Source organism: Sinohyriopsis cumingii, chromosome 1 (assembly GCF_028554795.1).
Source record: "Sinohyriopsis cumingii isolate HCF-2022 chromosome 1, ASM2855479v2, whole genome shotgun sequence".
Lineage (NCBI taxonomy): Eukaryota > Metazoa > Mollusca > Bivalvia > Unionida > Unionidae > Sinohyriopsis > Sinohyriopsis cumingii.
Window position 1 is genome coordinate 56,699,928 of NC_142961.1, and position 17,253 is coordinate 56,717,180.

At 34.6% G+C, this 17,253-nt stretch overlaps 1 protein-coding gene across 2 annotated transcripts in view; it reads left to right on the top strand.

Moving 5' to 3' along the window:
• Nucleotides 1-17,253, top strand: part of LOC149806913 (uncharacterized) — an 89,681-nt gene that overhangs the window by 30,353 nt on the left and 42,075 nt on the right. For both annotated transcript variants that reach the window (XM_089959620.1, XM_089959630.1), the window contains exons 7-8: nucleotides 1,740-1,879; nucleotides 16,180-16,288. In XM_089959620.1, coding sequence (XP_089815746.1) covers nucleotides 1,740-1,879; nucleotides 16,180-16,288 — 249 coding nt within the window. The remainder of the gene's footprint in view (nucleotides 1-1,739; nucleotides 1,880-16,179; nucleotides 16,289-17,253) is intronic.

Here is a 17,253-nt window from a genome sequence, read left to right on the forward strand (position 1 = left end):
TTGTAACCTTCTGTTGAGCTGGACATATTTGTTCATAGAAGCTTGTGGCTGAATCACTCCAGATAGATGACGTTCCATTTCTATTTCGACATGATCTTGCTCCAACCGGAAATGGTTGATCAATTTGAAAATCGATGGATGATTGCAGTCAACAGTTTGTTGGTATGCCCGATGCCAGGCTTCAACAAAGTTATTTGTATGTGGAAGATTTTCATTAACGCGATCATGCACATTCCACATATCCACAGCAAAGCTCTATGGTTTCTTCTTCGCCTTCCTATGTACGTATCCTCCCAATAATCTGCAAGTGGCATAATTTCTTCCAGACTAGCCTTCACCAAATTGTCAAATGAAGCAACGACATCATTTGCAGGCACAAAACTCAAGGCCAGTATCATCTTCACTGCCATATGGAATTCCTTGTTGTCGTGATAAAGTTGGGAGAGACCTAATTCTTGCACTTTTCTCCAGATACATTACCCTGAGTGAAAAAGGCAACCGACGAGATGCACTGAATAGTGTCGCTTTTTCAAAATCGCACATAATGCTTGCTGGATTCAAAGCAGGTCAGAGTTCCTTAATTCTTTCCATAACTCGTCTGTATGTTGCTTCTGCTTTATCCTAAATCAATGGAACTGACTTACTATCAATTAGAGCATGGTTTGTAAAAACCTGATAGAAAAGTGCTAGTGCAACTTTGAAAGTTCCATCCACAAACCAATGTTCTTTTGATTGGAGACCATTTATATTTTCCATTGTTCCGAACATCAGGATTCTGTTTTCATCATTCATTCCTGAATCCCACAAGATAAAATTAGATCCTTGTGTTGACGTTTGAAGAGTTTCGGGAATCATTATTTCCACAACATTCTGTGGATTAGGGTATGGCAGGGTTGTGTACGTTTCCTTTGTCTTTCTATTGTACGTTGTGATGCAGTATATGATGGTAAATGAGGTGCAGCTTCCATTGAAATTCCTACTCTAGTTTGTTATATAATCTGCCTTGGTTTTTCCACCCCTTCCACTGCTTGTCTACTTGTAGCAGACACAACCATCGCTGCTACGTTTCTAGCTGGATCCGGAGCGTGATTGTGTCCCAGTGATGACAGAACATTGTCATTTAACACTTTCATCCTTCCACGGCAACCATCTTTCCTGCAGCATCTCCATGACGTACTTCCATCAGCATTTTATTTGTCTTTGCGATATCTGTAGCCGTCGACCAATAATCTTTCCTTTCTGTGATTCGATCTTATCCATGTTTCTTTATTAATAAACTTTTTACAAATAAAGTTTGTACTACACTTTTCACTATATATGCAAAATGTCATCATTGATTCTTAGCTCAATAATTAATTTCTACTCAAAACTTTGAAAAGAAACTTCACTTTATTGCACTTAATTGTCAGCGCTCTCTTGTCGGCGCCCTTTTATCAGTGCCGTTATGTTGGCACTCTTTTGTCAGTGCTCTTTTGTCGTGCGCTCTTTTGTCGAGTCACTGGATCACCGTAATTTTGAACTCAACACATGACCATATAAGTAATTTAGTAGAGGAAATAGAATTATACTTAGATAACATACTTGCCATCTCTTAATTCTTCATCAAGTCGATTGCTCTGCAGTGTGCCTCGGTAAATTGATGTCATCACATGAAATGTTGGTATAATTATATGTGTATCTGTCACTATATTGCAACTCTTGAGCTTCACTAAAAATATATATTCCATTTGATGTTTTAGGAGCACCTGATAAAGTTGTTTGCTTTTCTTGCGGGAGGGGTTTTCAAGACTGGAAGGATAATGATGAACCATGGAAGGAGCATGCACGCCTGTCTTCAAACTGCACCTATGTTGCCCAAGTCAAGGGTTCTCAGTTTGTGGTAGGTTATCACAAAAAAACCAACTGTGCCTGCAATAGAACTTTTCTAAAAATTCCATTAAGGCAGTGGGAGGGGCTACATGGTGCTTTTGTGCTTCTTCCTATAAATTGCATTTTTCATAAATTTTCATTATTATTCCCCATTTTTAATAGAAAAGATGGGGGCATTAAATTGGGTCTGTCTGTCCATCCCAATTTCATTTCTGAACAGTAACACCCTTTATTATTATTTAATTTCAACTAGATACTGCATTGATAAAACCTTGGACAAGTTCATTTGTCAGAATTCTACAGCATCATTTTAACAGAGTTATAGCCACTTATTGTTAGACCCACTCACTTTAGTTTCTGCAGGTACTGTATATACCGTATTTACCGCATATGTTGGGACACTATAAAATAATTATTTTTTTTCCTGTCCCAGAACTTATGGTGAAACATTTTTTTCACTTTTCATATGTCCCAAGACTTAAGAAATGAAATAAATTTGTATTGCATTTGTGCTCCCCCCCCCAACTGCACGTCGCAATAAAATAGATAAATAAAACGCTTAATTGATAATAAAAAGAAAGAAACTAACCTTGTGTTGTTATCAGTTATTCATTTTTTCAACATGAGCATTAAAGAATAAAATATTTCCACGAAATCCGTATAAGTAGCATAGGCTTCCATACTGTAGCGTGTATCAATTATGTCCGATACCACACACCATGTTGTTCATTGACATGAACACTGAGAAACAGTTGTGTGTGGTTGTGCTCAAAGGTTTGAACATGTTATCTGACTGAAAACTGGAGCCAACAAAATCGCGTACAAGAGGGAAATAGTCAACTGATATCTTGAAGACGCCATTCACGCATGACACAGTGTTGGGTGCAAAATAATCAATATTGAATTATATCCAGGTCTACTGTATGACAATATGTTGCAAATAAAAATCATCATTTGAAAACACATTCACTTGAGTGCAAGTGACAGTCTTTTCACCAGCTAATGTTACATAATTATCCTTACTATAACGAGCACATATAAGCCCTGGTGGTGAATAAACACGACTGGCAGCAAGCAGTTAACTCCTTCTTTGAACCTACCGACAGGACATCAAAGACAAAAGGTTATTTTTATTACAAAGCAGGCAATCTCAGAAGCCGACATCGGTTACTTTATTTTGTAAAGGATATCAATACAAAGGTTATTTTATTGCAAAGCAAGCCGACATCGGAAGTTGACTATGAATTATGTGAAGTGAGCCGATTTTTTATTATTTTTTTTGAATATACAAAGATGGCTGAGATATGGAAGCAAACTTGGGTTCCTTTTCAACTGTATTCACGGGAATTTTGAAAATAAATTGAAACAATGGAACAAATTTTAAAGTGACACAATATAGTGCTTTGTGCACAGATGTCGATGACCCAGCATCACCCAGAATATTTGGAGAAAATAAAATCATGTGATGAATTCGTTAAGGCCAGGAGATAACTATACTGCATGCCAGTATCTCAAAGAAAAAAAAATCATTATTTGAAAACACATTCACTTGAGTGCAAGTGGCAATCTTTTCGCCAGCGTGGGTTACATAAGTATCATTAATATTTACCCGCAGACATCAGTGCACCTTTGTATTAATTATTACTAAAGATGCCAAGCACATATAAAACCCTGGTGGTAAATAAACACAACTGGCAGCCAGCAGTAAACTTCTTTGAACTTGCCGACAGGACATCAAAGACAAAGGTTATTTTTATTACAAAGCAAGCAGATGTTGGAAGCCAACTTTGGACTTGGAAGCCGAATTTTTTTAAAGGATATCAATACAAAGGTTATTTTATTGCAAAGCAAGCTGACCTCAGATGCCAACTACTGGATTCTTTTAAGTGTGCTGATTTATTTTTTTAGCTTTGAATATACAAAGACGGCCGAGATATGGAAGCTAACTTTGGTTCCTTTTCAACAGTATTCACAAAAAGTTTGACAATAAAGTAAAACAATGGAACAGTTTTAAAGTAGCACAATATAGTGCTTCGTGTGCAAACATCGATGACCCAGCATCATCCAGAAGATTTGGAGAAAATAAAATCAACATGATGAATTCATGATGGCCAGAAGAGAAACAGATCATTTCGCCGACAATATGATCATTAACATGGATGAAACTCTAGTGTACTTTGATCGCATTCCTGGATGGACTGATGATAAGATGGGCATCAAAAGTGTGAGAATTAGCAAGACCAGTGCAGATTTGAAAAAAATCTTCCTTTTGTTCTTGCAGTTTCCACTTCAGGTGGTGTGTTGCCTCCAACAATTTTTCACGGTATGAGAAAGTTAAAAAAGTATTCATGTACCAAAATAATAGACCGTACGTGTGCAGGAGAAGGGTTGTGTTGATGAGATGCTGCTGCAGTGGATTAAAGAGTTTTATCTCAAGTACAGTTTTATATTTAAAAAATAAAATTTCAGTTGGATTGCAATTTCTGACATGTAATTTTCGAATGATTTAAAAGGTGTCCCACAACTTACGACTCGAAAAAAACGATGTGTCCCAGAACATACAGTGCACAAAAAATTACTTTTAAAATTAATTTATGGTGTCCCAACAAATATGGTGTCCCAACATATGTGGTAAATATGGTACTTGCTTATTAGTTGAGTCCTCCTGCAAACTGCACAGACCAACATTTGCTCTTGCATACTGTGCCAGCAGATTTGAGTCTGTGCAGTTTTTTAGGAGTAATCGGTAGAACAGTACATAGACCCTGATCTACCAGTGCATTTTGTGATGACATATAAGGGTCTGTGTTGTTTGTAGTTGATCTTGTAAGGAAGTACATATGATAAGTCCCTTAATATTAGATTGAATCAATTTTGGTATGCTGCATGATATTGATGAGACCTTGGCTGTTTTGTAATTTGTCAGCATTCAGCCTTTTCATTTAGCCCTGTTTTTCAGGCCCATCAGCTTTTATTTCCAGACACATACTCTCCTTATTATTGTTGGATTTTATGCAGATTTGGTATTCAGCTTGTTATTGCTGAAATCTTGGCAGAGTTCGATTGTCAGCCTTCAACAACATCATTTAGCAGAGTTACAGCCCCTGATTGTCAGACCCAACCACTTTCTTTCATGCACAGTATAATAATAATAATAATAATAAAGACTTTATTTAGAGAAGGTAACTCAGTTAGTTACAGAACTAATGTACCTTGAGGCCTTCTGTCTGTTATGTACAATATATACAGTATATAAAACATGATGTGAAGAGTCTGGCTTGACACTAAATAATTTAAGTAATTCTAAAATTCAAAGTATCCAGCCTGGAACACATGCACAGGCATCAGTGAAAACATAAACATATATAAAACATAAAATATTATCCTGCATTTAAAAAATTCAGCTACGAAAATGATGTAAAATTACAGAAAAGCAGGTGGTATTTTTTGCACTATAACTGTCCAATTTTCTAAAGATTTCATCCATTTAAGACATTGATTGTGAAAAAATGAAATGCTAGGAGCCTGCCTTATGTCGCTGGGAATGTTGTTCCATACCAGTGGACTAGTATATTGAAAACTTTTTTTAAACAATTCCTTCTTTGGCCTTGGTATAATGTAATTTTTTTCTTCTTATGGACCTTAAATTTGGAATGCCATCAGCATCTCTTTGGTGAAAGATATTGCTTAGATAGACAGGAATGTCTATTCTGGATACTTTATACATCAATTTGGCCTTTCTAAGAATTATTCTTTCATGTATTGTTAAAACCTTTATATTATTCATTGCATCCTGAAAATTTTCTATATTTTGATCTAGAACTAAATGGCAAGCCCTCTTTTGGAGTCTTAAAAGTGTTGTTATGTTTGAATTAGACGTATTACCCCAAATTACATTACAGTAGTCCAGATATGGCTGAATATAACTTTTATAAAAGATGACCCTATACTGAAGAGGAATGTATGTTTTGATTTTCCTCAGTAGCCAAAGAAAAGAATTAACCTTTTTTGAAATATGTTTAATGTGAATTAAAACCAAGTAAGATTGTTATCCACGAATACACCAAGAATTCTATCTTGAGAGGTCATATTGAGGCTCACGTTGTCAAATAGAACCTGGAGTTTGTCAATATCTAGCTTGCTTGTTTTTGTTGTGTTGTAACTAGTAGGGCTTTTGTTTTTTCTGTATTTATGATCATGCTGTTTTCCTTGCACCATACTTGAAGTCTGTTGAGAGCATTTTTAAGTTATTTTCAAGTACTGTCTTGGTTTTACCAATCTCAGACAGTGTAGTATCATCTGCATAAAGGTCAGTGGAAGAAATTGAAGTTCCAATCTTAAGAGGTAAATCATTGATAAATTGAATGAATAACAGAGGCCCAAGGATAGAGCCTTATGGTACTCCACAATTAATATTTTTACTTTCAGAAAGTTGACCATTTAAAGATACTTTTTGCACTCTATCGGTTAAGTAAGAAGTAAACCAGTTTAGGGAGTTTTCACTGCATTGATAGATTTTTAGTTTTTGAAGCAAAATTTCATGGTCTACAAGATCAAAAGCTTTACGAAAATCAGCCATAATGGTGCCCACCATTTCTCCTTGATCTATTGCTTTCAGCCATTTATCAATCAAAGATACAAGTGCAGTTTCACAGGAGTGATTCTGGCAAAAGCCAGACTGATTATCATGAATAAGATCATAAGTGTTTAAATAGTTGAGAAAATAATCATGTACATGTTTTTCTAGTAATTTAGAAAGACAAGGAAGGATAGAGATGGGTCTGTAGTTATTTACATCATCTTTTGTTCCAGCCTTATGCAGTGGTATAACCATGGCAGTTTTCCATGTTTGTGGAAATTTATTAGACCTAATACTTTCATTGCAAATGAAAGCTATATTCTCTACAATTACAGGTGCAGCTACCTTTAGTAGCCTTGGTCCAATCATATCAAGTCATGTAGCTTTACAATCATCCATTTTTTAAATATATTTCAACACAAATTCAGGACTCATTCCAGGAATTTCAAACTTTATATTGTTTGGTAGTTTTTTAGCACAAAAATGTTTGAGTTCCAGATGATCAGATGAAGTTCTGGGTTCTTTAAGTTTTTCAGCAATTTGAACAAAAAATTTGTTAAAAATATTTGAGATGTCAGTTGGATTATCAGTGTAAATGCCCTCTTGATTGAGGGATAAAATTTCAGCTTTACTCTTATATTTGCCTGCACCAAACCCTGTAAACATTTTCCAGATAGCTTTGGGATTATTTTGGTTTTCATCAAACACTTTTTTATAGTGCGCTTGTTTGGCTTGATGTATCATTTTATTTACTTTATTCCTCCAAATTCTATATTCAGTTTGATTTCCTACTGATTTTAGTTGGTCTCTTTGCTTTATTGCTTCAAAAATTTCTGGGGAGATCCAGCCTGGCTGGTGGTCTTTCTTTATCCTGTGTGTTTTTAAAGGGGCATGCTTGTTCACTATACTGATGGACAGATCTGTCCATGTATCTAAAACACCATCAATATCTTCAAAGATTTGGTCTGTATTCCATGGAATCTGTTTCAGATCTTATAGGAATTTAACAGTTTCAAAGTTTTGAAAGGATCTGTACGTAATGGATTTATGGATATTATTTTTTGTTGATTTGCCATTGACTTTACATGTTAGAAAAATTGCAAAGTGGTCACTTATACCAATCTTTGGAACCATTACTTCCAAAACATTTTCATTTGTATTGGTATAAATATGATCTTTAAGTGTTTTAGAGGTAGATGTTACTCTGGTGGGTTCATTTACTAGTTGCCCCATACCTAATGAAGCAATAAAATTCATCCAATTCACTTTTATTTGATCATTGAGAAGGTCTCTATTTATATCACCTAGAATGTAAAATTCTTTCTCTTCTTTTGAAATTTTATCTACTTGAAGTTCAAAATATTCACACCAATTAGTATGTGATGATGGGGTTCTGTACACAAAAACTACTAAATAGGGCTTAGTTTTTTCTGGAGTGATCTGTAACCAAATGGATTCTATTTCCTGTATTTCTAGGTCTTCCCATCTTTTACAAATAGTACCAGTTCTAACATACACAAGGAGCCCACCACCACCTGTTTTCCTATCCTTTCGATAAGGTTTGTCGTAGCTATTGATATACAAGAAATTTTCACCCTGATTTTCTGTTAACATTGTTTCTGAGAGTCCAAATAAATGGAGAGGTTAGCAGTAACTTCACTTGATCAATCTTTTCACAAAAACCATGAATATTTAAATGACCTGTGTGTAAACCTTTGCTAGAAACTCCTAAATTCATGAGATTAATATCAATACTATTAGAGGCACTCATGGAGACATTAAAAGTATTAAAACTATGTTCACGCTGATCATCGTTACATATCATTACTGTATAAAAAATTAGTTTTTCAACAATTGCATTTTCTACTTTTATAATCATTGTATAAATCTGAACTATCAGTCATATTTAAATCTGTACAAGTACCTGGTAAGTACCTGGTGAGTTTCCACATTCAGAACATGCATCAGCAAGGGGATCAAATCTGTTTTACACGGGATACCTGGTGTATATGACAGTCCTTGATAGATAGATTGGTCCTCCCACTGAATAGTCTTCCTGTGGAGTTGAGATGGCATCATTGCCCTTTTCCTATTCCATAAAGCTAGTGTGAGGTTTGGCTTTGTGTCCAAAGCTTAACCACACTGATGGCATTGTATTGGCTGTATGTACCTGCATTCCTGTGCTGAATATTTGATGTCACCACGGTAATCACAGTAAATACCCATTATTATTGGATTTGAATCAGATTTCAGTTCAGCTATCAGCATTCTGCATTACTATTTAGCATGGTTACAAACCATGAATGTCTGGCACACATTTGTTTGTGCAAAATAAGTGGATTTTATAACTAAATTTTTTAGGCAGGTTGATTTTAATGAGACTTTGGCAAAGTTTGATTATCAGCATTCTGACCCTTTAAAGCCAATGATTGTAAAATCCACTCATGTTTTTTTCCTGCACATTATACTTTCTTATTGTTTATTGTATTTCAGCAAACTTTTAATGGCAGCTTGATATTGATGAGGTAATGAAAGGTCAAGACATACATTCCTGAATTTGCATTTTTGTAACTAAATCTGACCCCAACTTCATCAACATACCTAAGTCTTAAGTTCAGTCTTAATAAAATTGATTGGTTAATTGTAAGTCAGACTTATATTACAGCTATTCATATCAGTGGATTCTAGGCTTAAATTAAGTTCAGAATTTAAGTTCTGTTGGTGAAATCCAGGCCTGATCAAATTTTAATGGCATTTTTCTCAAGCTGTCTCATGGAATGAATATAAACCAGGTTATAAATGTCCTGCTGTGAAATTTCAATTTTCTGAAGAACTTTTGATTTTGATGAACAATTCAATTTTGTATTCATAATACTTGTTTCTTGTTATTGGTGGTTATACCATGTACAATTTTGTGTAAAAGGTTATGGCATTTGTTTTATTACCCATACGAAATAATTAGATGGACTGTAGATGGATTCATCTTTGACTTCTCCAATTTTCCATGTCCGCCTCTGTATTAACCAGATTTTAACATTTTAGGCAGATTCCGCCTGGAGTCTGCTTAAGTTCCAGGTGGAATCCATCTAATTATTTCGTACGGGAAGAAGGCCAAACCTTTAACCCAATAAATCACTCTTACAATGAGTTTAAGACAGAACATTAAAATACAACTCAGAAATGTGTTGCTGATCTGATTGGATCACCCAGATGATTTCAATCACATATTTAGTCAATAAAACTGGATTGTGTGTCAATTGTACAATTACTGACTTACTACAAAAATATTTATTCAGTTTTGTTGAAAATTGTGTGATTAAAAAAAATCATGGGTGGTATAATATTTCTTAAATATTAATGAGCCAACAGATGATTTAACTGACAGATTTTGCTATTTTGTCAAACTATTTAGAAGCTTACCATTTTTATCACAGCAAAGCAAAATGTTTTGGATTGTAGTGATTGTGCCATTGACTACTTGGACACTTTTGTTAGCAGGATTTGTCATGATTTTGGTAGTAATAATAGCCCATCATCCACTGTTGCAAAACTGGGAGAGATCAATGGCCAGGAAGGCAGCAGGATGCCTGAGGGAGGTGTAGGAAAAAATTATGAATAAACATTACAGTAAAACATGTTTTGAGGGACCACCCCTTCTGCCAACCAAAAGCAGTCTCTCATAACAGGTGTGTGAAAATGGACTGGTTTCCAGGGTCAATAGCATTGTTGAAGAAGAAAAAATTCTTATACTGTACATGTATCGTATCCTTTATTCATAAATCTTGTTAAATATTGCATGCATTCCTCTCAAAATAACTTTATATAATAAAGATATACATTTTCTAACAATATGAATCAAATTTATATTTGTGTACACCTGTACGAAATAATTAGGCGGATTCCACCTGGAACTTAAGCAGACTCCAGGCGGAATCTGCCTAAAATGTTAAAAATCTGGTTAATACAAATTTGGACATGGAAAAGTTGAGAAGTCAAAGATGAATCCATCTAGAGTCCGTCTAACTCTAAGATGGACTATTGTCAAATTCCTGCTATAAATACATCTTTAGGCATAATTTTGGACTTGGTTGATTTTCCACCCACCATCTAGGTGGAATTAGGAACTTAGTCACTGGCATCTATTATATGAAAGGAGGAATCTGGACTTAGTTTATTTTCTAACCAACATCTAGGCAGAATGAAGAACTTAGTCATTTACATCAGTTAAATAAGGCATAATTAGGACTTGGCTTTTGTGTGTCTGTAAAGTTAAATGACTGAAAATATAGTGATACTTTGTGATTGTAATATCACTGACAGTTCAATAAAAATGTCAATAAGATATAATAACATTTATTGTTTCTTGTACAATTTGAATGATTTTCAGCAGCATTTATATTTCCTGTTTCTGATAGCTGTAATTTTATTGTTTATTTTGGGCACAATTTATAACTTCTTTCCACAGCTTTCCTTGTTAAATTTCTTTTTCAAATTTGTTGTTGTTGTATTTTTGTTTAACTTCAGTTGGATTTAACTGCCCTCAAACAAGTTTTCATCTTGTTTTCCATTTTAAAACATAATTTCGCTTTTCTCCTGACCTGAATTTCCTCAATATGGACCCATTTTTTAATATTGTCTCCGAAACTTTTTTTAAATAATGCTCTATCTGGTCCCATTCCACAACGAGCTTTCAAATAAGTATTTGTTCCATTTATTGTTTAACAGAGGATCATTGTATAAAGCTTTCTGATTGGTCAAAATTTTGTTATTGCCCAATGAATCGTTGTGTAACAGAAACTGATGGGAAAGAGCATGTTTGCTAAACATGGTGATTCAAATTTTCGAGCGGGACAAGAGATTGAATAACCAATTGAAAAATGTGTGGCAATGAGAATACCCTGAACGCAAATTTGATGGAAACTTAATTGGTCAGTCTGTAAGAAAACTGAATGCCAGGAGAAGCATTTTACTTTTTGTACCATAAAGAGCTTTACAGTAGCGGCTAACGTGCTAAATAGGACAAGGAATTGAATCAGGAATCAGGATGATTTCGAAGTTATACAACTCCAAACTGATTAACTTCAGAATTTAAGGAGGGACAACGTGTAGATCACTGGTGGGAATTGTTGCCAGACATCCATGTCTATCAAAGATAGTCATATCTTTGCAGAATTTCCTTGGCTGAAAAGTTGAATCTACTTTCAATCTTGTGAGGCATTATTGTGCATGTTATCAAAATATTCTTGGTTTGTTGGAATTCAGTGTAAAATAAGAGTAATTATATCATGATAAACATTTCTCACGACTGCTTATGGAACAAAGACTAATTCGAGAGACCACAACAGCATCATAGTTTGTGCAATCAAAAATCCAGTCTACAGTACAATTGACATAAGGCAGGCTCCTATCTTTTCTTCTCATAATCAAATTGTCTCAAATGGATGCTTTTCTGTAATTTTGCATTATTTTCACGGCTGAATTTTTCAATGCAGATTAATATTTTATATATGTTTATGTGTTCACAGATGCCTGTGCATATGTTTCAGGCTTGATACTTTCATTTTTAAAACCACTTAATTATTTAGTGTCAGATACTTCATATCATGTTGTATATACTGTATATGTTGTACATAACAGATAGAAGGCCTCAAGGTAGATTAGTTATGTAACTAATTGAATTACCTTCTGTAAATAAAGTCATTATTATTAGTATTAGTATTAACTCCCATTTCTCTTGCCTTGGATGTCATATAATTACAACATCAGTATAATTGTTTTCATGCACACTTAAATATCACCTTGGTTAATAAAGTCCTGTTTAATTCATATCCATTATTTCTTTGAAACCTGCTGACATGTCTGAAGCACTAAAAAAACTTAAGTAAAATAGTTTTAGTCAATTTTTTTGTGAAACCTCACAAATATTTCAAAGAAATTTGAGTGAGACCTCAACATAATTTTAGTGAAAGTTTTGGTCAAAATATGTGTGAAATCTCCCCAAACTTTAAAGTGAAATGAAAAATACTTAAGTGATGCTATGTTGGATTAGATTTTGTATGCAAGAAAGAAAATGGCATTGCCCCTTAGGACAAGAAAAACCTAAATCGAATTTGTCCCGATTAAATTCCTTGTCCTATTTAGCACGTTAGCCATTACTGTAAAGCTCTTTATGGCACAAAATGCAAAATGCTTGTCCTGGCGTTTCAGTTTTCATACAGACTGACCAGTTATGTTCCCATCAAATTTGCGTTCAGGGTATTTTTCAAATAGTTATTCAGTTTCTCGTCCTGCTCGAAAATTCGAATCGCCACATTTTGCAAACATGCTCTTCCATCAGTTTCTGTTACGCGACGATTCATTGGGCAATTACAAAATTTTGACCAATCAGAAAGCTTTATACAATGATCCTCTGTTAAACAATAAACGGAACAAGTACTTATTTGAAAGCTCGTTGTGGAATGGGACCAGATATAGCCTTAATTAAAATAAAGTTTTGGAGACGATTTTAAAAAATGGGTCCATATCGAGGAAATTCAGGTCAGGAGAAAAGTGAAATTATGTTATAAAATGGAAAACAAGATGAAAACTTGTTTGAGGGCAGTTATATCCAACTGAAGTTAAACAAAAATACAACAACAACAACAACAAATTTGAAAAAGAAATTTAACAAGGAAAGCTGTGGAAAGAAGTTATAAATTGTGCCCAAAATAAACAATAAAATTACAGCTATCAGAAACAGGAAATATAAATGCTGCTGAAAATCATTCAAATTGTACAAGAAACAATAAATGTTATTTATAATATCTTATTGAGATTTTTATTGAACTGTCAGTGTTATTACAATCACAAAATATCACTATATTTTCAGTCATTTAACTTTACTGACACACAAAAGCCAAGTCCTAATTATGCCTTATTTAACTGATGTAAATGACTAAGCTCTTCATTCCACCTAGATGTTGGTTAGAAAATAAACTAAGTCCAGATTCCTCCTTTCATATAATAGATGCCAGTGACTAAGTTCCTAATTCCACCTAGATGATGGGTGGAAAATCAACCAAGTCCAAAATTATGCCTAAAGATGTATTTATAGCAGGAATTTGACAAAAGTCCATCTTAGAGTTAGACAGACTCTAGATGGATTCATCTTTGACTTCTCAAATTTTCCATGTCCACCTTTGTATTAACCAGATTTTTAACATTTTAGGCAGATTCCGCCTGGAGTCTGCTTAAGTTCCAGGTGGAATCCGCCTAATTATTTCGTATGGGATTTATCATATCCATAAGGTAACTTCACACAGCCATAAATTTTATAGTTGTTTCAGATGTAACAAAAACTGCACAGTTAACTATCATATATATATCTTATTCTATGCACTTAATCACTTTTCTTTTAAAGAAATCCATTATACTTCTTTGTTGACATTTTTTACTCAGCTGTTTGGTCTGAACATGTAAATCCATTTCTGAGCAAAGAAGCAAAAGTTTGGGATTGCCATGTTGTAAAGCATATTCTTTAATCTCCTTTAAATGTTTTATGACAGTAGAATGTGAAATAACCTGAGGCAGAATTTCACCAACAGATGACTCATTGTCACTATATTCAATGTCTGCAGTTGGATAAGTACCCGATTTACCTAGCTGCTATTTTGCAAGTGGTCACCCCTTTTTCACTTCTTTGAGTTACATTAATTCTTTCTTCCAGTGTTAGATTTTTTTTTTTTTCATTGGAGCTGGTTCTGCCACTGTTATTAGTGTTGACGTAATAACGACTAGATGTATTTCGGTTTTGATCAGGTTTTGGGGAAATATGGAATAAATATGGAATACATATATATAAGGTACCAATGAATGAAACCAAAAGACATACATGTAATTAACTCGTCAAGAAACATTTATTTTGAGATGAAGTTTAAATCATCAGCATTATAACTTGATAAACAAAGGTTGCAGCCATCTGCACCTGGGTAAACAGATGGTGGTTTGGTGAAACACTGTAACAAAATAAATTATTTAAATAAAGAATCTGGAAATGATTCTCACTTCCTAGTATTAAAGATAAAAAGCTCATTCACCCCCACCCACCCACCCCAGGCATTACGGATTAACTGGAAAGACAAACGATGTACTCAACCCTACAATGATGCCCTTTGAAATTCAAAAGATTTCTCACTGGGACATTAGGACTACTGATGTTGTGTGCCGGTTTTCGCAAAGATAAAGAAAAAATACAAACCTCTAATTTGACTGTATGGCCATCATTACTGCCTTTAATGAAAAAATGGTTAATCTTACTGGCTATTCATATGACTTAAGCACTACAATGGCAGCTAGTGACTTGTACTTTAGTCTGGTCACTGCAGTTTACAAATAACACCATACACTGGACTTGTAAATTTTTTATATATAAAATACCTTATTAGAACAATCTTTACTATTTATGCAATCATTGTTATAAAGGATTAAATGATGGTTAGTGGTGTTTATCTCGCTATATGGTTGTTCAAATGTAGTGTTATTTAATGTGCACTTTGTTTGCATACTACATGTATCCTGAGTTCTCATGTTTGCAAAGGATTAAGTCAAGGTCAGTGGTTTTCCATCTGTTTTTTTAGCAATGCTGTCATTCATAGCAGTGTCAAAATGCATATTTTGTCAAGACATTTTGGTCACATTCAGCAGGTGGTCACTCATAACAGAGCATGCATGTAATAAAATGGATCCAAACATTATGATTGTGGTTGGAAATGACAGGTGGTCGCTCATAGCAGAGGTTGCTCATAACAGTTTTTGGTGTAGTAATGTTTCACTCTTATTTTTGCACCATGTAGTAGCACATTATGGTTGGCACAATGTATCATATGGTCTTGGTGAACTTGGGATAGGCCTCATGATTTACTCTGCCGCTCTTCTTGTCACTTCTGTTGTTCCGTTAGTTTTTATCATTTGAGCATCAGCTGACACCAACCAGATCACATTTATATGGAATTTCATGTGAAACTTCCCATGATCTGTTCATGAACTTTAGCCTTGCCTTCTACCTATCCTTTTGCTACAAGCTCATTTTTTTCTCTATCATTTAAAGTGTCAGCAGTGATATAAAGACTTTACCATTTACTACCATGTGAGAAGGAATCTCACTCAGCTGAGATGTTTCTTTCTGGGTCAAACTGGATTTAATGTGCTTGAAAATAGTATCAAACTGGTTGCAGAAAATTTAAGAAGAACAAAACCATTAACAGGCACAACAAGCAGATCTGCAACAATACGCTCAGCATAAGTACTACTCCTGCCCATGACAGAACTTTTCCAGTAATAGTTGGTTTCATACCCAAAACGATATGAGATGATGGTTGACAATTATGTACAGAAGAGGGTTGGTGAAGAGAATGGCTGGGCAGCATTTATGCTGGACAAGTCTGGGGTAGAGTGATTCAGAGATTATTATAAATAAATGTTTATGATACCTTGGACATTTCGTCCTTGCTTTTTATGACAATTTATGTGTTTCTGAAACTACATATGACTGTTGTTGTTTGATAATATGTGTTTTGTTAAAACATATATGGAATAATTTTTAAAATTTGATGTTTGCACTGCTCAGAGTTCATCATGATGTAGAATCTTTTGCTAAAACCTGACCTTAGTGACCTTAATCCATGCACATTTATTTTTACAATAGTAGTGACAAGAAATAAAGCTACATATTTTTAATTATATTCAATATTCAGGAGCAACAACAGGCAAGAAGCAACATCCCCTCAGTACCCACCCAAACAATGACTCAAGGAACAAATGGCAGCACAAATAATTGGCAGCAACTGGACAGCTTGACCAATGGTAAGTGTTTGTACAACTGTCATTGTTTTTATAGCACCTGTATATTAGATAGGGCACAGGCTGAGGTTGAAGTTGGCAGCTGCCATCAGTTTTTATCTCTACTCAATCAAGGTCCATAAAACCTAAACAATGGCCTTTGGTCTGAATATCTGCCAGTTAGCACAAGTGTTATGTCACTGATGTTTCTAAAGTACTGGAATAGTATTCCAGTTGAGATTAGAAATGCCCACTCTATTTCCTTCTTCCAAACCCAATATATCCACTGGCTTCAGAGATGCAGCTTAAATAAATAAATTCCTTTTTATGAGGGCCTCAAGGTAGATTAGTTTTTAGCTAATTGTGTTACCCTCTTTAAATAAGGTCATTATTATTATTATTATTATGTACTTGGAGGATTGACATGAAACTTGACACAGACATTATAGCTACCACAGCGGCTAGCTTTTAAGTTTTGTTATTGATACTCCTCCAGAATGAATGGTCATATCAATTTAGGGTTTTCACTAAAAGACTTCTTATGATATCGAGTTGGTCCTACCTCAAAATGGTATCATTCTGATGTCCAATATGGGTACCATGGCAGCCATGATATCCGATCTTGAAAAGCTTGTTATTGCTAGTCCTTCTGAACAGAACTTTACATTGACATAGGATTTCTACCAGAAATCTTATGATGCCTAGTTGGTCCTAAATGAAAATGGTATTGGTTGCCGGCATCAGATGTGGGAGCCACAATTACTTTGTTGAAAATCTTGTTATTGCTACCCTCTAGAATGTATGATCACATTGATTTGATATTTTCAGCTAAAGACATGATGTCTGGTTAATGATCATTAAAAAAATGGTACCATTTGGACTTCCTGCCACACCATCTTGAAAATCTAACTGCTACACCATCTGATTGGATGGTCACATCAACATGGGTTTTTTAAACTAAAATACTTGACTTTTGATGTCTGGCTCTT